The following is a 25400-nucleotide window of genomic DNA, read 5'->3' on the forward strand; positions in this document are numbered from 1 at the left end:
GATTATGACCTGGGCTGAAATCAAGCATTGCTGTGCAACGAACTGAACCATCCAGGCCCTCCTAGATATATTTGCTTTTTATTTTATTTTTATTTTTTTTTATTTTTTTTTAAGATTTTATTTATTTGAGAGAGAGAGAGAGGGAGAAGCAGACACCTGGATGAGCAGGGAGCCAAAGTAGGACTCCATCGTAGGAACCTGAGATCATGACTGGAGCCAAAGGCAGATGTTTAACCAACTGAGCCACCTAGGCGTCCCAAGATATATATACTTTTTAATGCCGGATAAAGGGTACTGTTACATTACTGTTAGAAGAAAATACTGAATACTTCTGTTATTTTAAGGTACGAAAACTTTTTTAAAAAATTAACATAATGTATTATTTGCCCCAGGGGTACAGGTGTGTGAATCATCAGGCTTACACATTTCACAGCACTCACCATAGCACGTACTCTCCCCAATGTCCATAACCCAGCCACCCTATTCCTGCCCCTGTCCAACCCCCAGCAACCCTCAGTTTGTTTTGTGAGATTAAGAGTCTCTTAGGGTTTGTCTCCCTCCCGATCCCATCTTGTTTCATTTTTTCCTTCCCTAACCCCCAAACCCCCCACCCTGCCTTCCAAATTCCTCATATCAGAGAGATCATATGATAAATGTCTTTAGGAAAGCTTTTCTTATGTAATACATAAAATCCAGAAGATAAAGTTAGGTGGATTTAACTGTAAAATTTTTTAAATATGTCCAATAAAAGACACTGTAACAAGATTCACACAGAAAGATATTTGCAATATAGAGAGCAAAGGATTAGTATCAATGATACTAATCAAAATAATGATTACATGTTATTATGAAAACAACAAATAATCAATAGAACAATTTACAAAGGCTATCAGTATATAATTTACAGATTTAATATAAATGACCCGTAAACATACAAAAAAATTTGCAGCCTCTTGGAAAATAAGAATAATCAACTGCAAAGTTAACAGCGTTTTTGTTTTGTTTTGCTTGCCTGTTAGATCAGCAGACTTTAGTAGGTTGAGGGATACTGCTGGTTTAAAATAGCAGAATAAAATTTTTCTTCACTTCTGTCTAACCAAGCAGAAACAATAAAAATAAAAGAAAAACTGTCTTTGATGAAGCAGTAACTAGAACCTTAAAACACAGACAAAATCAAATAAGAATTCTGAGTCAAACAAGAAAATGATGGGCACTGAGATGTGCCTCCTCCATTCTGGAGAAGGTGATAAGTTTGTCTGAAAGTACTTAAGATATGAATGGTTGATCCATTGTTTTTGGTTTAAGAATAATAGTTCTAGTGGTGCCTGGGTGGCTCAGTTGAGTGTCCAACTTTTGGTTTTGGCTGAGGTCATGAACTTGAGGTTGTGAGCTCGAGGCCCGGGTCAGACTCAGCTGGGAGTCTGCTTGAAATTCTCTCCCTTTCCCTGTGCTCCTCTGCGCCTCCCCCCGCCCCCCGCAACTTGCACTCACTCTCTCTCTCAAACAAATAAGTCTTAGAAGAAGAACAACAACAACAACAGTTGTAAAAGGATGAGGCAACAAGAATAATGGGAATATTCCTGTTTAGATAAAATTCAGTATAGAAACTCCATACCTATAAGCAGTCATTCTCTAGTTCTTCATTCCCCCAGGTTCTGGCAAGCACTGACTTATTTTCTGTCTCTGTGGAGTTACCTAGAGACAGATTTCTGGTCATTTCATAAAATAGGTTCATACATTCTGTGAACTTTCATGTCTGCCTTCCTTTTACTTAGCATAATGTTTTCAAGACTGTGAAAAGGTTACCTATATTGTGACATGTATTAGTACTTCATTTCTTTTAATAAATGAATGATTTTCCACTGTCTAGATAATACTACACTTTATTCATCAGTTGGTGAACATTTGGATTATTTCCACCTTTTTGGCTATTATGTATGATGCTGCTGTGAACATGCATGTACAAGTTTTTTGTGTGGACAGATTCTCTTGGAATATACCTAGGTCTGGAATTGTGGATTACATGGTAATTCTGTGTTTAACGTTTTGAAGAACAGCCAAACTGTTTTCCATGTTACAAACCCACAAATGTAGAAGGGATTGATCCAATTGCTTCACATTATCACCAGTGCTTGTTGTTATTCATCTGTTTAATTACAGCCATCCTAGTGATTGTAAAGTGGTATCTCAGTTTTAATTTGTATTTTCTTAATGACCAATGATGTTGACCATCTTTTCATGTGCTTTTTGGACATTTGTATATTTTTTTGGAGTAACGTCTAGTCCTTTGTCCATTTTTAAATTGAGTTTTTATTTTTTAATATTGAATTGTGTAAGAGTTCTTTATGTATTCTAGATAAAAGTGCCTTGTCAGATGTAGGGTTTGCATTGATTTTCATATTCTTATTGGTGCCCTTTGAAGCACACAAGATTTTAATTTTGTTAAAACCCATTTTGTGTTTTCTTTGCTTTTGGTGTCATAGCTAAGAAATCATTGCCCAACTCAAAGTCACACATATTTATGTCTATGTTTTCTTCTGAGAGGCTTATAATTTCTTATATTTAGGTCTCTGATCCATTTTGAGTTAATTTTTGTATATGATGTAAGGGAGGAGTCCAATATCCTTTTGGAGGGGGCACTTGGATATCTAGTTGTTCTAGCACTGTTTGTTGAAAAGACTATTCTTTCCCTACTAAATTTTCTTGTCAACATTGTCAAAAATCAGTTGGCATAAATGAATGTATGGGTTTATTTCTTGACTCTCAGTTCTATTCCATTGATCTGTATGTCTATCTTAATGCCAGTATCACATAGTCTTGATTTTATAATTTGACAGTAAGTTTCGAAATTCGGAACTGTGAATCCTTCAACTTTGTTCTTTTTTGTTGTTGTTAAGAATGTTTTGGCTCTTCTGGGTCCCTTACATTTCCATTGGAATTTTAAAAATCAGTTTATTAATTTCTGCAAAAAGGCCAGCTGGAATTTTAGTAAGAATTACATCGAATCTGTAGATCAGTTTGGGGAGTGTTGTCATTTTAATGATATTAAGTCATCCCAACATGAATATGAGATGTCTTTCCATTTATTTAGGTATTCTTAAATTTTTTTCAACAGTTTTTTGTAGTATTTGTTTTACAGGCTTTGCATTTCCTAAATATTTTATTCTTTATGATGCTATTGTAAATGGAATTACTTTTTTGAAAATTTTCTTTATTCATTGCTAGTGGATAAAAATAAAATTTAATTTTGAATGTTGATTTTGTATTCTGCAACCTTAGTGAACACATTTATTAGTTCTAATGTCTGTGTTTGTGTGTGTGTGAGCATGAACGCTCACATGGATTCCTTCAAATTTTTTAATAGACAAGATCATGTCATCTGCAAACAGGTTGTTTTACTTCTTCCTCTCTAATCTGAATGCTTTTTTTTAAATAGTTTTTTTTTTTAATTTTTTAACTAACATGTATTATTAGCCCCATGGGTACAGGTCTGTGAATCGTCAGGCTTACACACTTCACAGCACTCACCATAGCATATACCCTCCCCAATGTAATCTGAATGCTTTTTAAATAGTGAGAGCAACATCTCCAATGTTGTTCCTGATCTTAGTGGCAAAGCTACTCAGTCTTTAACCATTAAATATGATATCAATTGTGGATTTTTCATAGATGTCCCCTATCAGGGTATGAAAGTTTGCTTCTATTACTAGTTTGTTCAGTGTTCTGTATCACAATAGGATATTGGATTTTGTGAAATTCTTTTTCTGTGTCTTAAAATAATCCCATGGATTTTGTGATTTACTAATATGGTATATTACATTGATTAGATTTTCATGTATTCAATAAACCTAGCTTTCCTGAGATAAATCCCACTTGGTCTTGGTATAAAGTCCTTTTTATATGTTGTTGGAATCAGTTTGCTAGTATTTTATTGGATATTTACATCTGTACTCGTAAGGGGTATTGATCTATAGTTTTCTTGCAGTATCTTAGTTTGGTTTTGTCCTTATGGAATGAATTGAGAAGTGTTTTCTCCTTCTCTACTTAAGTTTGTGAGGGGTCAGAGTGTGTGTGTGTGTGTGTGTGTGTGTGTGTGTGTGTGTGTGAATTCTTTTTGAAATACTTGATAGAATTTACCAGTGTAGCCATCTGACTTTGTGGGGGCAGTTTTGACCAATTCAATATCTTTATTTGCTGGAAGTCTATTCAGATTTTCTGTTTCTTCTTGAATTGGGTTCCACAGGTTATTTTAGGAATTTGTCCATTTCATCTTGATTATGTATTATTTGTTGGCATATAGTTGTTCATAGAATTCCCTTTTTATTTCTTTTTTTTTTAAAGATTTTATTTATTTATTTGACAGACAGAGATCACAAGTAGGCAGAGAAGCAGGCAGAGAGAGAGGAGGAAGCAGGCTCCCTGCTGAGCAGAGAGCCCAATACGGGCTTGATCCCAGGACCCTGGGATCATGACCTGAGCCGAAGGCAGAGGCTTTAACCACTGAACCACCCAGGTGCCCCTCCCTTTTTATTTCTTAAAGGTCAGTACGAATGTCCTCTCTTTCATTCCTAATTTTAGTTTTGAGTCTTCTCTCATTTTGCTTGTCAATATTCCTAAAAGTTTCTCAATTTTGTTGACCTATTTCAATTTATTTTGTTGATTTTCTCTATTATGTTTCTGTTTTGTGCTTCATTTATATCTCCTCTATATGATTTCGATTCCTTTCTTCTGCTTGCCTTGAATTTAGTTACTCTTTTTCCAGTTTTTTTTTTAAGGTACAAGTCCAGAATATTGATTTGAGGTATTTTTTCTTTTTTTTAGTAGGGACATTTACAACAATAAATTTTTTTTTTAAGATTTTATTTATTTATTTGGCAGGCAGAGATCACAAGTAGATGGAGAGGCAGGCAGAGAGAGAGGGAGAGAGAAAGAAGCAGGCTCCCCACTGATCAGCGAGCCCTATGCAGGGCTTGATCCCAGGACCCTGGGATCATGACCTGAGCCAAAGGCAGAGGCTTTAACCCACTGAGCCACCCCACATCCCAACAATAAATTTCTCTCTGAACACTTCTTTAACTTCATCTCATGTGTTTTGGTAGGTTGTGTGTGTGTGTGTGTGTGTGTGTGTGTGTGTGTTTTAATCATCTCAGAGTGTTTTCTGATATCCCTCATGATTTTGTCTCTGACTGATTGGTTAGGACTGTTAATTTCCACATATTTGTGAGTTTTTAGGGTTTTTTTTCTTTTGATTTATAATTCATTCTATTACGTTTGGAGAGCACACTTTGTATGATTTAAAAATTATTGAGACTTGTTTTGTGGACAGACATATATCTGTCCTGGAAAATGTTCCATGTACACTTAAGAAGAATGTGTATTCTACTATTGTTGAGTGGAATGTCTTTTTAGGTCTAGTTGGTTTATGATGTTCAGATCTTCTGTTTCCTTATTGATCTTCTGTCTGGTTGTTTTACCTGTTATTGAAAGTGGAATATTGAAGTCTCCAGCTGTTATTATTGAATTGTCTATTTCTCTTTTCAATTCTGTCAATTTTGCCTCATATATTTTGGGGCTCTGTTGTTTATATTTATGTGTTTAGTTTATCTTTCTCATGAATGAGCCTTTTTATTGTTGTAAAAATAGCCTTTTGTCTCTCATTACAAATTTTGTTTTTAAGTCTATTTTGTCTGATGTTAGTATAACCACTCAGGCTTTCATTTGGCTATGTTTACATGGTATATATCCTTGGCCATACCTCTACTTTCAACCTATTCATGTCTTTGAATTTAAAATGTACAGTTCTTATAGATAATGTACAGTTCTTATTGGAGTGTTTAATCCACTTAAATTTAGTATAATTATGATGAGACAGGATTTATGTCTTCCATTTTGTCATTTGCATTTTATGACGTGTCTGTTTTGTTCCCCTTATTGCTTGATTACTTCCTTCTTTGGTGTTAAATATTTTCTAGTGTTCCAGTTTAAGTCTTTTGCCATTTCCTTTACTATATGTTTTTTAGTTACTATCTTAGTGGTTGCCCTGGGAATTACCATTAACTTATAATTATATAACTAGAATGATTTAATTTTTAACAATCTATAATAGATTAATAGCAACTTAATTTCAATAATATAGAAAAACTTAACTCCTTTATGGCTTCATTCCCTTTCCCCCTGCTTTGTGCCATTATTGTCATACAAATTATATGCTATACATTGTGTACCCATCAACTTAGATTTATAATTACTGCATTATCCACTTTTAAAAAGGATAAAAGGAGTTATAAACAAAAAATGCATTTATACTGTTTTTTTATGTTTAATTATGTCATTGCTTTTACTGGCACTCTTTATCCTTCATGTGTATTTGAATTACTATTTAGTGTTCTTTCATTTCAGGTGAAGGAATTCTCTTAGCAGAAGTTTTTCTTGTAGGACAGGTCTGCTGACATCAGATTCTGTCCAGTTTGTTCACCTGGCAATATCTTAAGGTCTCTTTCATTTTGGAAGGATAGTTTTGCTAGATATAGAGTTTTTGTTTGAGATTCTTTTTCCTTCCCCCAGCACTTTGAATATTTCATCTTACTGCTTTCTGACTTCTGACAATTTCTAATAAGAAATCAGCTATTAATCTTTTTTTTTTAATAAAGAGTTTGTTTATTTATTTGACAGAGAGAAATCACAAATAGAGAGGCAGGCAGAGAGGAAGAGAGAGAGAGAGGGAAGCAGGCTCCCTGTGAGCAGAGAGCCCGACGAGGGACTCGATCCCAGGACCCCGAGATCACGACCCGAGCCGAAGGCAGCAGCTTAACCCACTGAGCCACCCAGGCGCCCTCAGCTATTAATCTTATTGAGTATTCCTTGTATATAATGAGTCACTTTTTTCTTGCGGCTTTCAAATTTTATCTTAGTCTTTGATTTTCAACAATTTATGTTTTTAGGTATAGGTCTCTCTGAGTTTACCCTACTTAAATACTACTGAGCTTCTTGGACTTGTAGATTAATGTTTTCTTATCAAATTCGGGAACTATTTGGCCATTATTTTTTCAAATATTCTTTCTTCACTTTTCCGTTTCTTGTAATAGATCATCTGAGTCAACCTGTCTTTAGGTTTCCTGATATTTCTTCTGTCAGTTCACATCTGGTGTTGAACCTCTTTAGTGAATTTTTAATTTCAAGTTTTATACTTTTTAACTCCAGAATTTCTATTTGATTCTTTCTTATGACTCCTCTCTTTTTATTGATACTCTATTTGATGAGGGATTTTTCTCACAGTTTCCTATAGTTCTCCAGACATTTCTTTTTTAAAGATTTTATTTATTTATTTGACAGAGATCACAAGTAGGCAGAGAGGCAGGCAGAGAGAGAGGAAGGGAAGCAGACTCCCTGCTGAGCAGAGAGCCCATGTGGGGCTCCATCCCAGGACGCTGGGTTCATGACCTGAGTTGAAGGCAGAGGCTTTAACCCACTGAGCCACCCAGGCACCAGACATGTTTTTTTTTTTTTTTTCTTTAATTCTTTGAATATCTTTAAAATAGCTGATTTAAATTTTTGTCTATTAAGTCCAACATCTGGATTTCTTCAAAGACACTTATTGATGGCTTCTTTTACTATGTGTTATTCTTATTTCTTCGTATGGTTTATAAATTTTGTTTTATTTTTCAAACTGGGCTCTTTTTAAGTAATATAATGTGGAAATCAGATTCCTCCCCACCCTTGGCTCTGTTGTGGTCTCTGATACTGTTGCTCTTTCTTTGTTTTGTGACTTTCCTGAACTAATCCTATAGTCAGAATTCTTTGTGGTGTATGGTGATTTCTTGTTAGCTTAGTTGTCAGCTAATTGTTGTTCAGAGATTTTCTTAAATGCCTGAAGCCCATAAGTTTCCCAGCTCTTAAATGCCTGAAGCCCATAAGTTTCCCAGCTTTGCTGAGGGGGCTCTGCATGCCTTTAATGCTCAGATAGACACTTCATAATTCCGCCTTTGCCTTCACATTCTCTTTATACTGTGCCTCCCGGTTAGCCATAGGTGAGACCTTAGTGCTTTCATAGCTCTTTCCTGTGTGTACATATTACTGTGATTATGTACATAGAAACAGTACTACACGTATGCCTAATCTTTTAGATTGCCCAAAAATATACCAAAGCTTTTCTTTCTTTCTTCTTTCTTTTTTTCAAGATATTATTTATTTATGACAGAGACAGAGAGAGGGAGCACAAGCACGGGGGAGCTGGAGAGGGAGAAGCAGGCTCCCTACTGAACAGGGAGCACAATATGGGGCTTGATCCCAGGACGCTGGAATAACGACCTGAGCTGAAGGCAGATGCTTAACGACTGAGCCACCCAGGTGCCCCTGTCAAAGGTTTTCAAAGATACTCATAGACATCTCATTCCTCAGCTTTTTTAATATTTTGGTCAGCTCATTGTTTGCCACAGCTGTCATCATTACCTCAGTTAATATTAATGCAGTGTTAAATGATTGTCACCGATTGTTTTCAATAAACCACCTCCCTTTGTACTTCCCTCCTAGAGAAAAGTCTGTTTACACCCAGTGAGCTGTGAATCGGGTCAAATAAGGGCAAGCCTTTACAAATGGGAGTTTCCAGGGAATTGCCAGATAGGTCCAATAATGATAGTTCTCTTTGAATGATATTTTGGGGAACTCCAAACCTGTTTTACTCCATCCAGTGGCTACTAAGCCATTCCTGTTTTCACTGTGATTGAAAGAATATTGGTTTCAGTAGTGATAATGGGAATGGATGTAGGTCTGGTTAAAATGTCATACAAGTGATCTCATTAAAATTAAGTATTTTTTCTTAAATAAGCACTCCTTGGATTGTTGCAAACTTTTGGTTAAGTTGGATTCTGACAATTTTTGTCAGTGTTTTTATGGCAGAACATCTTTTGCTCTTACTATTTTTTTAGAGGACTTGTTTCTCAGAGGTCCTAGTCTGCCATTCTCATAGACCTCACTCCATCTTAACAGATTTTGGAGGAAAGACTAATCCCTCCTAAATTATTTCCCTTGTAGAGTTGTCCTCAAAAAATAAACATGGAAGACAAACATAAGAAAACAAGGACTGGGGGATACAACACCAATAAACCTGTGATGATAAAAACTTCTTGATGAAGAAATCTTACCAACCAAAAATTAAATTGAAAATATAGAATTTGGGTCTTAACTGGAAAGGGACAGAAGGACCTTTTAGGGAGCATGAAAATAATCTATATACTAATTTGAGCAATGGTCATATGTATATACATATGTCAAAAGCCATTGAAATATATATTTAAGAGTAGTATACTTTATTGTAGATAAAATATGCCTCAGCTAAAAACAAAAAATAAACTATGTGGTAAATCTTGAATCCATTTGAATCTAGACCTGTAAGTAAACAACTATGGAAATTATGAATCCAGAACAGAATATAAACATTGACTCTGCATTTATCTTCCAAATATCAGGAGTTAGGTATATAGGCCAGGGAGAAAGATGGGGAAAGTATAGTATATATGTGTGTATTAGTTATCTATTGCTGCATAAGAAATAACATCAGATCTTAACAACTTGAAACCTAAACCTTTATTATCTCAGTTTCTGTGGGTCAGGAATGTAAGAGCAACTTAGGACATTCTGGTTTAGGGTGCCTAAGGAGGTTACAGTCATTGGGACGTTTACCTAAGACTAGAGGTCTAGATGGTTCACTTGGGTAGCTGTGGGTAGAATGCCTCAATTATTTGCCACGTGAGTTCCTCTATAGGTCAGGTTGAATGGTCTCACAGCATGACAACTAGTTTTCCTTAGAACCAGCTATCAGAGAGAGAGCAAGGCAGAAGCTGTTAACGTTGTTCATGACCTAGTGTCAGAAGTCACAGACTGTCATTTCTGCCATATTCTGGTGGTTGCACAGACCAACTCTCAAGCAAGGTTGGAGGGGATTACACAAAAGAAGGAAGACAGAGAATAATTAGGGGTCATCTTAGAGCCTGGCCACCACAGCCTGCTAATTTCCTCAACGTTTTTAGCCAGGAGCCATTACATACTGCCCACAAGTTAGAAGGCAATGCTTCCAACCTAATGTTTTTGTATAACCCTTTACCTTGCTTTAATGCATTCTTTTAGGTACCTTGCTTGCCTTATAGAAGCATTTACTAAAATTGAGTAATAGTTTATTTTCACTCTATTAAAAATTTTTTCTTGCATTCAAATCAAACTGATTTTTATGTTTTTATATTTCAAAGTTCTGTCTATAGTATGTCTGTATAGTATACAGTATGCATATGTTCACTTTTAGTAATTATTTCTGCCTACCCTATGTCTACATATGCTTGGAATGATCTTATCATAAGTGTAGTTATTCCTAAACAGTAAGAATTTGGATGTGTGTGTTTTTTTAATTAGCTGTCTTCTTAATTTTTCTTTCCGCAAAATTGCTTATAATTCTTTTTTAATAATGAGCATGTATTACAAAAAGAAAGACTTTCAAAATAAGTTTTATAGTTTTCAGTAATCATGAGAATGTAGGGAGATAATCTCATCACTATTGGTCAGAGTATAAAATTTGGTACAACCTTCTTAAGGGGGCACTCTGGTATTTGTCATAAACTTAAGTGCTCATATGCTATGAATCAAAAATTCCATTCTCAGAAATCCTAAAACATCTGTACATGTGCATGAAGATATGCATGGAGTATTTATTGTATCATCATTTATAATGGTAAACCATTAGCAACAACTGAAATGTTTAATAATAGGTAAATATGTAAGTAGATTTTGGTGTGGAATACCATGTAACCATTAGAATGATGAAGATTCATTAAATTACTACATGAGAAAATTCCATTTATGTGAGAAATATTACTTACAGATCGAATAACTACAAATGCGTGCTTAAAAAAACTTAAATGTAAATATGTGTACATGTTTAAGTGCACAGGAAAGAATCTAGAAGGATTCACATCCAAATAAACCTCTAGGATAAGAAATAGAAAAGTTGGGATGGAGGATGGATTTTTATCCCCACGTTTATGAATACTTTTTATGGAGAATCTATTTTAAATTTGGAGATATAACTCTGGTTGCCCTGAGATGACTGCAGTTCTCAAGCAGAAAGTGACTGAAGAATCACATTTCATGTTTTCAACTGTGAAATGACCTTGTAATTAAGAAGGATCTGATCTTGAGGTTTTTGTCTTTGTGGATCTTAGATGGCTTATTCTTTTATCAGTTATTTCAATTGTCCAGGCAAACGAGGCTGAGATTCTGAACCGCAAGAATGAAGATTGGAGAAAACTTAAAGAGAATCTTAAGAAGTGATTAGATATGGTAATCATGTGAGAATTTGAGGAGAGAGTAGAGTGGAAGGTATAATTGAGATGGGGGACACAGGAAGAAGAGCAGATTTAAAGGAAGAAGATATGAGTTAAGTTAACGATACTGAAGACCTGTGGGAAAATCTCATGAAGCTATCTAGCAGATGGTTTGAAAGAACAGTCTGGTGCTCTGGAAGTCATTGACATTTAGAATTTTAAAATTGTGATTGATAGTTGTGATGACCAAAGGAAGAGTGTATAGGAGAGAAGATTCTTAGAGGTGGAACCCTGAGGACACTAGCATGTAAGGAGCTAGCAAACAGTCCATGAAGCTGACTAAAAAGTTGCATTGGATAGTTGTATCTAACATTTTTCAAGGATGAAGATGATGTGATTGGTCATTTGCATTGCCCAGGAAGGGGAAGGAAGAGGAAACATTGGAATTTGTTGCATCAGAGTTTTTGACCAGAATGGGTTGTGGTAGAGAGCCCTCTAGTGGGAGGGAGCATGGCATTTGAGGAACTGGAAGGAGCATGATGAAGCTAAGCTCAGAAAAGAATGTGAATGAGACTGGCATTTTTCATCCTTTGAATTCAATGTGACCAATCAGTTTCTTAGTGGAAAGAAATTAATGGGGTGTTAGTTTTAGTATCTCAGTGTAAGAGAGTTATGAAAATTATATGTGAATTTTTCTTTTCTTCTGCCCTGTGAAAGGTGGAGAAGAGGTTTTGAGGAGCTAAAACATGTGGGGAATGACATTTTTTTTTCAGCAGTGGGAGGGAGGAAAGGGAATTTGTCTTCCAAGGAGAAGTACCAAAGCAGACAGTAAAGAAAAGCCGCAGGGCCTTTTTACACCTAGATCAACTAAAGTTCCAAAGGCTTGGACCAGGCACAGAAGGATGAGTGTTAAAGGAAACTTACTTATCAGCAAGCTGCTAATTAAGAAAAATCACTGCAAACTGTATTTTTTTTTTCAGAATGTATTGTTGTACATATTTAGTTTTTATAGTGCCTCTTCTGGAAAAAAGTTATTATTTCATTTTCTGTATTTATTATATGAAAACTGTTATTAAATATACAGGGAAGACTTCCTTATTTCCTCTTCACACAAAAGATTGGTTGGGGAAGAATTCTTTATTACTTTCTTTTGTTTTATTAAATTAATAATTATGCATGGAGAAAATTGTGGAACAACACATGTTAACAGTTAACATTGCTTACCTCGGGAGAATTAACGAAAGAAGAAATTAACTTCTTTTTGCACATGTCTGTTGTTTAACTTCATTACAGTGTTTTTAAAACAACCAATAAAACATGTAGTGATTATAGGAAAAGATTAAAAATAAATACATATTTGTAGGAAGATTAAGAAAATAATATAAAGGTATGCAATATAGGAAGAGTCAGCCACTCTAAATTCCTATTGTGTGTCTTTGGCTATGTATAAGCTTTTGTTACTTACTATACAAAACAGGATAGATTATGTGAAAATATATTCATAAAACTCTATACTTTTTCATTGATATCATGGCCATCTTTCCATATTGACACATACCAATTTATTTTTTACACTGCATAGAATTTTGAAAGCTTTGGCAGGAAACTTTTTTTAAAAATTGAAATATATACAGGGCGCCTGGGTGGCTCAGTGGTTTAAGCCTCTGCCTTTGGCTCAGGTCATGATCTCAGGGTCCTGGGATTGAGCCCCGCATCGGGCTCTCTGCTCAGCAGGGAGCCTGCTTCCCTCTCTCTCTCTGCCTGCCTCTCTACTTGTGATCTCTCTCTGTCAAATAAATAAATAAAATCTTTAAAAAAAAAATTGAAATATATACAGAGAAAAGTGTCCCAAGTTTAATGACTTTTACAAAGTGAAGACACATGTATAACTCTCATCTAGATCAAGATCAGTAATGATGCCAGGGTGTCTGGGTGGCTCAGTAGGATGGGCATCTGCCTTTGGCTCAGGTCATGATCCTGGGGTCCTGGAATGGAGCCTCACATCCTTCAGGACTCCCTGCTCAGCGGAGAGTCTGCTTTTCCCTCTCCCTCTGCTCCTCCCCCTGCTCATGCACTCACGTGTGCTCCCTCTCTCTCAAATAAATATAATCTTAAAAAAAAAATCAGAAATCATGCTAATCACTGCATTTCTTCAACTGCCTCCCAGTTAATTAACCTTCCTCCTATCCATAGGTAACTACTCATATAGATAAGCTGTGTCTGTTTTTTTAACTGTATATAAATTGAATCATATAATCGTGTATGGCTTTTTTATGTATGTGTCTTTTTGGGGGGCCTATATTATTCTTGTGAGATTTATTAATGTGGTTCCATATATCAGTGGTATGGTAGTCTTTAGTAGAATGCATAAATCATGATTTTTATGTATTCTGTTGATTTGTGTTTGACTTGTTTCAGATTGGGGATTATTATGAATAATGCTTCTGTAGGTCTGTATGTGTACAAGTTGTACATGCCTTTTGCCCCACATTTCTTTTGAGTATGTACAGATTTCTGTGCTGTATATCAAGGAAAGAAATTGCTAGACCATACGGTATCCATATGTTCCCTTTAGTAGATACTGCTCAGTTGTTTCTCTAGTGGCCTTGACATCTTACCCTTCGCTCAGAAGTGTGAGTTCCATACACTCTATGCCCTTGCCAACACTTGATATTGATGGCTTTTTGTTTGGTTGGTTTGTTTTTGTGTTAGTTTTGGTTTTTTGGCTGTTTAAGAACATTTTAAAAGTCTGCTCTGTATTTTTTATGTGAGTAGTCCATAATTTAATCTCCTTTTGATGGGCTTTTTCCTCTTCCTCCACTACAGCACAGCCAGAACCTGGACAGCTCCAATATCTAATGGGCTCTGTGATCTCTGTGCAGAAGATTCAATACTGAAAGTTTCAGAATATCTGTGTATCCTTTTTTTTTTTTCCTTAACAGATTTTTCTTGAATTTCCTCTTTATGAATAGTGTAGTACCAATATGAAGAATCCATATAAAATAGTTTCATTTTGGGGCACCTGGGTGGCTCAGTGGGTTAAAGCCTCTGCCTTCGGCTCAGGTCATGATCCCAGGGTTCTGGGATCGAGCCCCGCATCGGACTCTCTGCTCAGCGGGGAGACTGCTTCCTCCTTTCTCTCTGCCTGCCTCTCTGCCTGCCTCTCTGCCTACTTCTGATTTCTGTCTGTCAAATAAATAAATTTAAAAAAAAAATAGTTCCATTTTATGACATGAAAACCAGTTTTGATTTTATGGTGGTAAATGGTTGGGTTGTGTTTTTTTTTTTTCCACTCTTGTTTAAAGGTAATATAAAAAGTAGTATAATGTCTAGACTTTTGGTGAAAGCATTGCTAAACAGCCAATTTAATTATCCAGAATAATTTGTATTCTCTTAGAACAAGCATACAGTGCTAGCTGCCAGCACCTGCATCACATAGATCCTCAGTCCACTGGAAAACTACTGTGTGAATTACTTGAGAATGTAATCACTTAGGTTTTGGAAAACTGTTTGACTTTTACCCTTTCAAAGTGAAAAGCATTTCCAATCAGAGAAACATGATTCAAACCCCAACCTCTCTTTTAACAAATCTCTCCCCAGTTTCCTCCCATTTTCTTGTAACATAGGTTTTCCAAAGTATGAAACTCTGGGGACTTGCTTCTAATGAGTTAAATGTGATCACCAGACCTCCTGCTTCTTCTCATGTTAGGAGGTGTGTTTCTTCCTGATAACTATTCTTCCTGTTGTGCATTATAGCTTTAAACAGGTGTTGGCACACATGGCATTCAGTACCATCCAGTTACTATAAGTAATTCCTTGGGAGAATTTAAAGATTTTTTATTTATTTATTTGACAGATCACAAGTAGGCAGAGAGGCAGGCAGAGAGAGAAGCAGGCTCCCCACAGAGCAGAGAGCCCGATGCGGGGCTCGATCCCAGGACCCTGGAATCATGACCCGAGCCGAAGGCGGAGGCTTTAACCCACTGAGCCACCCAGGTGCCCCTCCTTAGGAGAATTTAGATACTGTTAACCCTCTGTGATAGCTGAATAGTCTTTTGGAAAGTGACTTATGGGCATATAAGACAGTTTCATCTTTCCTATTATTCTTTGCTTTTGCCAGTTGCATGTTGAATTATTCATTTTTGAAATAGCTATAATGACCAGAAGAAGCATGTGATTCTCATACTAGTAAGTTTTAGTCATGCTTTCTTACTTTCACATGTGGAGGTTTTTCCACATTTCTAATTAATTGCTGTCAAGAACTTCTTAGAGGTAACTGAAAACCACTGCTTTATATTCTGTTCAGTTTTTTTTTTTTTTTAATAAGTCTGTGTCTTAGAAAGATGTCTTTACTTCTTGAGGTTTCTTAAGAGGTCATACTGCAACATAACCTAAAATTCTTCCAATTCTTTGTTATATGTAGTAATAGTAACGAGTCTGGAAATGCCTATATGAATTAACAAATAAGCCGGAAACCTTATTGAAGAGACTGTTTTCAATAATCTCTCCTTTCTTGGGCCCTAAATCTTTTTTCTCAGTGTTGATAATGAATAGCAAAACTTGCTGGCTTGATTTTTTTTTTCTTCCTTCTCAGTATCTGGTAAAAGTTCTAATATTCTAACATTCTCAACCAGGATTGGGCTGCAGCGGGGGGTGGTGGTCAGAGTACAAATGTAGTCAACTTCCGACCTACAACTATTAATTAGGAATCTCTTCATTTATCTCACATGAACCTGGCTTATGGATTCGTTTTAGAGACCACTTTCACGTCTTGGTTAATAAAATGCTTTGACCTCTGGTGGATCATTTCTGAGTATATTCCAGCCAGTGCAGTCAGCCTTTACAAAGAAATCTAATATTAGAGAGTTTGTTCAAGTTGCTTCATTACAGATTAACACAGAGAATAAAGGACCCAGTAACCTAGAACCAACAGAACTCGCAGCTTCCCTGGACTTTAAGTACCTGCAATAGCTGTTTCTCTTTCTCCACAGGTATCAGTCAGAGCCGGATCTCTCACTGGCTGTTACAGCAGGGGTCAGACCTGAGTGAACAGAAGAAAAGAGCATTTTACCGATGGTACCAACTTGAGAAGACAAACCCTGGTAAATATCATTTCCTTATTTTATTGCATCTGAAACAAGACAGATGTAATTAATTACTTTATTAAATCTGTGTGCTGACTGATCTTCACTAAGGTGATTTTATACTTTATTGTTGTTCTTTTTTTGCAAAGAGTACCCTTGTCTATGGCCATACCACCTTGAATGTGCCCAATCTCACCCAAAGAGCATTAACTGTAAAACCTAAGCCCTGATTATACCAATTTTTAGTTTCATGTCTAATACTATCTAGTCATTTTCCCCCTTCCTCCAAAGCACCTCTTTTTTTGCAAGTTATATGCTCTTTCTAACGATAGTTTGAAAGACAGGTCGTGATTATCAGTGGCTGTTTTCTTTTTTTCAACTGTATGTACACACATAAGATTCCACATCTGGGTGGGGTTTTTTTGTTTTTTTTTTGTTTGTTTGTTTTGTTTTGTTTTTTGTAAATGTTATTTTAGTTAGTAATATAAATTCAATACTTTTATTTAGTTACTGCTATACTGTGTCCAGTGACCTCTGCTAATGATTTTCTATTTCTTTTTTTTTTAAGATCATTTATTTATTTATTTGACAGACAGAGATCACAAGTAGGCAGAGAGGCAGGCAGAGAAGGGGGGAAGCAGGCTCCCTGCTGAGCAGAGAGCCTGATGTGGGGCTCCATCCCAGGACCCTGAGATCACAACCTGAGCCGAAGGCAGAGGCTTAACCCACTGAGCTACCCAGGTGCTCCTGATTTTCTATTTCTAACTACCTGAGTGATGAGCATGTCTTTGGACATTAGGGTGAAGCTGCTCTGATAACTTAGGGAGCAGCAATAAGTTGGAAAGTAGAATGAAATCTGAAGGAAATCTGAAGGAAATGAAATCATAAAACCTTTATATCTGAAGTTGCCAGATAGGCAAGATCTATTGTAGGATACTTTTAACAAGTGGTATGTAAAGTCTGAAGGTGTATGGCAGCCTGTCCTTAATCTATACATTGCACAGACTGGTGGCGATGAGCCTGATCTCAAGTTTAGCCTTATGATTGGAGAACTGTCTTCTGTAACACTATAGCATTAAAGCCTTTGCTTATTTTAGATTAAATCAGCAGTTGGACTATTGCATATAGCATTGACTCTGAGGTGAAAATAATTTTAGAGAAACGTGTGTGTGTTGGGGGGGGTAAGATTTTTTTTTTTAAAGATCACATTCCTAATCTGAAAGGCCCAGGCAGAACAAAACAGAAAAGACCATATCAGCCTCTCTACAACAAGTTTTTTTTTTTTTTTAATCTGTCCTGCCCCCCAGTTTCTGTTTTGAAGTGTTTCAGATGTATAGAAGGGTTGAAAGACCAGCACAGTGAACATGTTTATTCTCTTCTTAGATATAATAATTGTTAACATTTTGCTATATTTGCCTTATCTCTAGAAAATAAATAAATGAATAAATTTAAAATCTATGTATATATGTATATGCATGTAAACATTGATCTCGTGAAAAAAAGGGTAATCACCTGCATAACCACAGATCATGGCCACATCTAAGAAAACTAATACTAATTCCATAATATCATCTAACATCTAGTTTATATTCATATTTCTTTAATTGTTACAAGAATTTTTTTTTATTAAATAGTATCTGATTTAGGTGGACAGATTGGAATTTGTTGTTATATGTCTTTTTAAACTCTTAAATCTAGTCACTCAAACTTTTTTTTTTAATGACATACACTTTTTAAATCATCTAATGTTACAGATGTCCCATATTCTGGATTTTTCTGTTTCCTCTTAGTGTCAGTTAACTTTCTCCTCTGTAGCCCCTGTGTTTCCTGTAACCTGGAAGTTAGGTTTAGAGTAGATTCAAGTTAACCATTTTTGGCAAGAACACTTCTTAGATTATTTAGAGAGGGCATGTAATGAGGTCTCCAATGTACTTTGAAATGCATCAAAATAAAATGGATAAGGAGATGGATAAATAATGTGATAAAGCAAGTGAGTAAAATATTGCATGATTTGAGTATAGATTTTCATCATAAAATTCTTTAATTGTTGCTGTATATGTGTTTGAAAATTTTCACAGTAAAACATTGGGGCAACATGCGTTGTTGGTAACATTTACCTCATATATCAAAAGAGGCATGGAATGTCAGGTTATAGCACTATCATATGCTAAGTTTGATCATTTGTTAAAGTAATGACCACCAGGTCTTGTCTTTGCAGTTTGTAATAATCTGTAGGGCATCATTTTGCCCCTGGATGGATATCCTCTTCTACAGCAACCTTTTGTCAGTGGTCTTAGCACCCATTGATGATGCTTACCTAAATGAGTTATTCCATTGGGGATTGCAAAATGATGATGATCTTATTTAGCATTCCTTTAGCATTTATTAGCTAGCAGTTTTTCTGCAAATAACTTCCATTTTTAGGTATTCTTCTAATGATAGCTAGATATGTAAGCACATTTCTCAAAATAATGACTCTTTTGTTGCTACCATTAGCTAAATGTTCTAAAGCAGCACGATTCAGTGGAAATATAATGCAAATGACACATAATTTAAAAATTATCTAATAGCCACATTTAAAAAATTAAGAGAGAGCTAAAATTAATTGTAATATATTTTATTTAGCAAATCTGTATTAACGCTTCAACATTTATCCAGTACTTTGAAAAATTATTGAGACCTCTTTCTTTCTCTTTTTTTTAAAGTAGGCTCCACACCTAGCGTGGAGCCCAATGTGGGGCTTGAACTCAACCCTAAGATCAAGACCTGAGCTGAGATCAAGAGTTGGACACTTAACCGACTGAGCCCCCAGGGACCCCCTGTTCTCCCCCCTCTATCTTTCCCTCCCTCCCTTCCTTCCTTCCTCTTTTATTTTCTACTGATTTTTTAAATCTAGTATGTATTTTATACTTGAAGCACATACCATTTCCGATCAACCAAATTTCAGGTCCTCAATGGCCACATGTGGTTAGTGGCTACCATTATTTGACAATCTTAAGATAAATCATACTTGAAGCAACACTTTAAACTTAGCTCTAAGCAGTCTTTCCAAAGACATCACTTCTCCCATGACTCACACACAGCAAAGCAAATCAGATGGTGAGTAACAAAAACTTGGCACTTGGTCTGCTTAATAGAGCAGCTGATAGCGAAGGGTTGGCTAGGTAAATAAGGAACTGTACCTAGGGCTTTCATAAACCTGGTCACTTTGCAGCAGTTGATTGCCGTGGCGGGGAGCACCAAAGGGATTGCCAAGATGTTCAAAATGTATAGGGCAGAACAGTGAAGAATTTGAAGGACAAAAACTAGCCAACTGTGTCAGGCAATCACCCTCCATAAGAGAAGGGATTTTTTTTTTTTTTTGTCTCTCAGATTTAGCACTTAAAATAGTGCCTTGACATATAATCTAATCAAGTTGGTGAGGCAAATTTCCATTCCCCTGGGATTTCAAGGCTGGGCTCCAGTCCCAGGCAGGGACTAGGATACCAGGAAAATGAATTCACCAGAAAGCAGAAGGGGACTAAGGTGTAGCTCTTAGGCCCCTGCAGCTGATCGGATAGCACTGCCAACTGCAGAATACTGCTATCAGAATCCAGTTTTTAGCTCTGGGTGATATAATGTTCTTCTGAAGCTGTTTCATTAAAAAATTATTAAATATTTATTAAAAATTATTTGGTTTTGATCTTATTTTTTATTTCAGTTTGTCTTGGAACCAGAGTTAGGCTAAACCATCATCAGGAAACTGATGGAAGGTGGAAGTAAGGCATTGAAACAGGAAAATGGGAAAGGACTAACAGCATTCATCCAGCTGTTGATGAGGAGTTGCTTTCTTTAAGGAGTTAGTACTTCCTTTTAAGAATAAGTTCCCCGTAGGAATACCTGGCCTGGCTCAGCTGGTGGAGCATGTGACTCTTGATCTGGGGTTGTGAGTTCAAGCCCCATGTTGGGTGTACAGTTTACTTAAAAATAAATAAAAGAGAATAAGTCCCCTAACTATATGCATTTGGTTTTCAGTGAAGTTGTTTTGCTGATTATCTTTTTTTAAAGGACTTTCTGTTTTTTATTTGAAAACCAAATCCATAGGGGTTCTATAGGACAGAATTTAAAGTTAGCTGAAGAGAAGAGTATAATTCGTAATTGTCAGTTGGTAGTTTTCATAGCATCAACAGTAATCAGATATTAGCAACCAAAATTTAATGTTTAGAAGTTTTTCTTTGCATTTTTACCTTTATTGTAAGACCTAATTTGATAGAATTCTTTCTAAGTGAGGCTTTGTTGACTTTAAAATAACCTTTGAGGGGTGCCTGGGTTGCTCAGTTGGTTGAGCCTCTGCCTTCGGCTCAAGTCATGATCCCAAGGTCCTGGGATCGAGCCCATGTCAGGTTCTTGCTTGGCAGGGAGTCTGCCTCTCCCTCTCCCTCTGTCTCCCACCTGCTTGTGTTCTCTCTCCCTCTCTCGCTCTCTGTCAAATAAATAAAATTTTTAAAAATAAAATAAAATAACCTTTGATTTTAGCTAAAGAATTGTATTGTTTCTTCTCCATGGACACTTTGAAACTATTCTTCTCTTTGGATCATCTTGATGAACTAAAATTATGTTAGCACCTAAAAATAGCTTATACAGTATCTGGTCATTAGGTGCTTATAGTACATGAGAATCTTCCTTGCAGGTCAGTGCAGAAGTGATTGGAATCTGCCTAATGTCCCTCAGTCACAAACCAGTTAAATAAATGATACATCTGTACAATGGAACAGTATGGAGGCTATATAGTTATTTTTTTAAAGCAGGGTTTTATATGAATTGAATTTATATGTAGTAATATCAAATTCATAAGGGAATAAAGTAAGGTGCAAAACAATAGATACAGTATACTGTCATTTACATAGAAGGAACACATACATGTATATGCTCATGTAAACATAGAACATCTCTAGCAGACTGTATTTGGAGCTACGGAAGGCTCTGTAGCGGCTTTGAGAGACTGGGAATACAGGATGTATTGTTAACTGTATAACCTTTTGTGTCTATGAATTTTGTACTTCCACTGTGTATTCAAAAGGTACATATAAAGTTTCATGAAAAGGAGAGAGGGAGGAAAAAGGGAAAGAAGGAAGGGAAGGAATGAGAGAGAGAGGCAGAAATGAAATTAATCTGCTTTGTTAACAGCTTTCAAGATATAAAAAAACTGAAGAACCTAGGTTCACGTGGTCCAGACCTCCTTATTGATAGGAAGTGATTTTATTTCACAAATTTTACTTGCTCATTGGAATAAATGTAAATGGTACCGTCCCATTGCTATATTCTGGGGGGAAAATGCAAAATTAAGGAAAATCACAAAACGAAAAAGTACTTTTTTTTTTTTCTCTAAATGTAAGCATTTAGAAAACAAATTAAAAAAATGTTTCTACATTCTCTATCTCTATTCTTGGGCTCAGTGCATTTCTGTCTGTACATCGTCATTGAAGTTCTTCTGTTTCTCAACCTCTTCACTCTGGATCCATTTGGATGCAGGATTTTTTTTTTTTTTTTTTTTCTCTTTAAGTGAACTCAGCAAGAAAAATAATAGAGTGGTATTTAGGTTATTTTTACTGATAATCCAATAGATACATTGTAGTTCTCTGATAAACAGACCCATCATTAGAATTTCCCAGCATACCCCAAAGCCTGCCAAGGAGTATGAATAAAATAGACTGATGGAAACTGATCAAATACATTTTATCTTGTTTCTTATGAAAACATTTACAAGAAAACGCCCATTTTTTTAAAAGAAATGGGTACTAAATTCAGCATGGTTGACATCAGAAACCCCTTTATTTAATCAAATTAAGCTCAGCAATCTTTTCCCTTGTCTAATTTAAACATTACTATAGCAGACAGGGTTTGCTGAGTTCCTCTTGGCTCATGGCACTGATTCTGCCTATTTCTAAATTAAACAAATAAAGTTTGCCAGGAGGCTCATACAGCAAACACATGAAGTAAATTTGGAGATCAGAAGTAATGCCTCCTCCCTTCACTATTGACGAGTGTCAGAACCTCAGGGAAATCATGTGTGTGACATAGGGGATGATGAAAAATTACTTTTGGAGAAGCTAATTTCTGTGAACGGGATAGTAATGACATGCTTTTAGTCATATTCTATTAGTTGACTGGCAAAGGCTCACTCAGAAGTAAACCTGATAAGAAGATTATCATATATGCAAAGAACATTTATCAAAATTAGAAATCTATCAGCAAATTAGGAAAAGACTTTTTTCCTCTTGGGTTTAGAGGTGCTGGATTAATGTGCAAAATTTTGTTCTTAATGAGAGCCCAGATACAAGATTGGGAAAAAAATGTTTCTGGAAGGAAAATTCCTGTAAGGAGAAACAAAAAGTGGGTTCTTCATAGCCAATCCAGAAATCCCGTATTTTATTTCAGAGGGGTTTAAAGTTACATTGTTCCTGTATTCTAGTATCTTTGTATTTTTCTGTCAGAGTCTATAATTTTGAACCAATTCTTGGATTATTCATTGCTCTCCATCGCTTTGACTAGAGCAAGATTAACTAAGGTTTCTAGAACATATCTGTGTTTATTAGAGTGTTTCCAGAATGCTGCTTGTGCTATTTTTAAATACTGCTACATTGAAAAAGAAAAAGGAGCAAGGGGAAAAAAAACCTCAAAAGTAATGTGATAATATTCTGTTTCAAATTCCGTATGTTTACGAGTTTGAAATTACTGAGTTTCCACCCATCTGTGCATAAGTTTCCTTGATTTCTTTTAAAGTATTTTAAAGTAATTTATTTCACCTAAATTTCCTTTGTATAGAAAAATTGTATAATACAGAATATTATAAAGAAGAATAGTTACATGACCAATAAACCCCACTACCATGATTAAGATTCTTTGTATTCTTTTATTTATACCTATTTATCCCTTAACTAAAAAAAGATGCCATAGTTACAGTGTAAGCTACTAATTATAATTTACTCACCTATTCCCTATCCTTCACCCACTGAAGCTCTAAAAATATCCTTTTACCAGAAGCCAGGCTTTGAATGAGGGGACCTACTGCCTTACCCAGTCTGTTTTTACCTCTGTCTTGTTCAGCAGTGATATCTGCTTGGCTCTGCTTTGGACCTCTTATCATCACTAAGGAGCAAAATTTATATAATGTAACTTAGGTAGATTCCAGAGCCCTTATTATGCTGAAATTCCTGCTTACATTTAGAAAAGCACCAAAACAAAGACTTTGAAATCCTCCAACCCTCTATTTTCTCCTTATGCCTAAACTTTGTTAACTTTGATGCAAATGTAATGTATATGTAAAACTTCGATATAAATTCAACATGTAAATGAGTGAGTATGGCTATGTTCCGGTAAAACTTTATTTAAACTATGGCAGCTGGCCATAGCCTGCCATACATTTAAGCCATGAATCTCTAAAGCATTGTGTGATGACATACTTGTCCATTTGAGGAAGAAGTTAATAATTAAGAAGTTAAATATTTACTTTACATCATATACAATAGGAAATCATGTATCTATTAAGGATTTAAACAGTAAGAAAACTATAAAAATATTCTGAATGATACAAAGCATATTGACCACAAAACAAGATGGTGACAAATGTGCCTACATAAAATTTAAGATCAGAAAGCACACTATAAATAAAAAGACAAACTGGAAAAAAAGTTGCAATCTGTGTGACTAGCAATTGGTATTGTTTCAACACACCAGTAAGATAAATAACTCAAAAGAAAAGACAAAAGATACAAATTCACAAGAAAAGATATATAAAGTTCAGTAAACAAAAGATGCTATTTTACCAATAGTGAAGTCTCTATATTAAAAGAATATTTTTTGCCTGCCAAATTTATAAATGTGAATAATAATACTCATAGTACTCAGTATGTTGGGGAATGTGGGGAAATAAACAACTGGAGATGGTTATAATATCTCGTATTTGTTTTATATGATTGTGCAACACATTACCCTTCAACTGAGCAGCTAAAAATAGCAAACATTTATTATCTCACAATTTCTGTGGGTGGCGAATCTAGGAGTGGCTTAGCCAAGATGGTTCTGCTCAGAGTTCTCATAAGGTTGTAGTCGAGCTGTGAGCCCCTGGACAATCTGCCACTGACCGCTACCATTGAGTGTTGGCAGGCTCCAGTTTCCTTCCTGCCTGTTGCCAGGGATTTCAGGTTCTATCACATGGACTCCCTGAGTGTCCTTACAACTTGCCAGCTGTTTTTCCCCTGAGCAAGTGATCTAAGAGATAGAGGATCTAGAACAGACACCATGGTGTAGTCTGTAATCTAATGGCAAAAGTGACATATCATCACTTCTTCCATATGTTATTGGTCACACACACACTAATCCTGGTATATCGTATGGGAAGAAACTACACAACAGGGTGAATACCAGGGGGCAGGGATCCTTTGGAACCATCTTGGGGGCTAACTACCACATGGCTGTATTGGTAGTGTATGCCTAGGGCCTTATTTCTCCATCTGCTGGGTTATACAGTTTTCTACATGGTCTCTGCTGTGACTGGAATACCCAGAATGGCTTTTTTTCCCCTCAACTTTGGCACCTGGGGGTTGGCTGGGCATCTTTCACCCCATGTGGCTAACATGGGCTTCCTTACAGTATTGTAGTCTCAGGTTAGTCATACTTCTTATATGGCAACTGGTTTCCCCCAGAACCAGCATTACAGAAGATCTAGTTAGAAGCTGCAAAGGGTCTTGTGACCTAGCCTCAAACTGTTTCCATTTTCTGCTGTCAAAACATGTCATAGGACCAGGTTAGAATTCAAGAGCATGTTTACCAGGAGGTGTGACTTATTATGAAGGGCCATGTTTGGAACCTTTCCGGGAAGTTAAGCTTTACAGAGTTGATGCTGGCTTATTCTTAAAGCTAAGTGAAGCAATACAAACGGACCTGATTCTGGATATACTTTGAAGATAAAATTAACAGGGTTTGCTATGGTCTAGATATATGTTATGTAGGAGAAATAAAGAGGTCA

At 36.0% G+C, this 25400-nt stretch overlaps 1 protein-coding gene across 5 annotated transcripts in view; it reads left to right on the top strand.

Annotated features, from left to right (window-relative positions):
- The window catches only part of LOC111153639 (homeobox containing 1), a 190826-nt gene that overhangs the window by 109693 nt on the left and 55733 nt on the right, over positions 1-25400 (top strand). For all 5 annotated transcript variants that reach the window (XM_022512785.1, XM_022512793.1, XM_022512801.1 and 2 more), the window contains exon 5: positions 16301-16411. In XM_022512785.1, the coding sequence (XP_022368493.1) occupies positions 16301-16411 (111 nt within the window). The remainder of the gene's footprint in view (positions 1-16300; positions 16412-25400) is intronic.

This window comes from Enhydra lutris, unplaced genomic scaffold, assembly GCF_002288905.1.
Source record: "Enhydra lutris kenyoni isolate GAN:26980312 unplaced genomic scaffold, ASM228890v2 scaffoldscaffold3, whole genome shotgun sequence".
Taxonomy (NCBI): domain Eukaryota; kingdom Metazoa; phylum Chordata; class Mammalia; order Carnivora; family Mustelidae; genus Enhydra; species Enhydra lutris.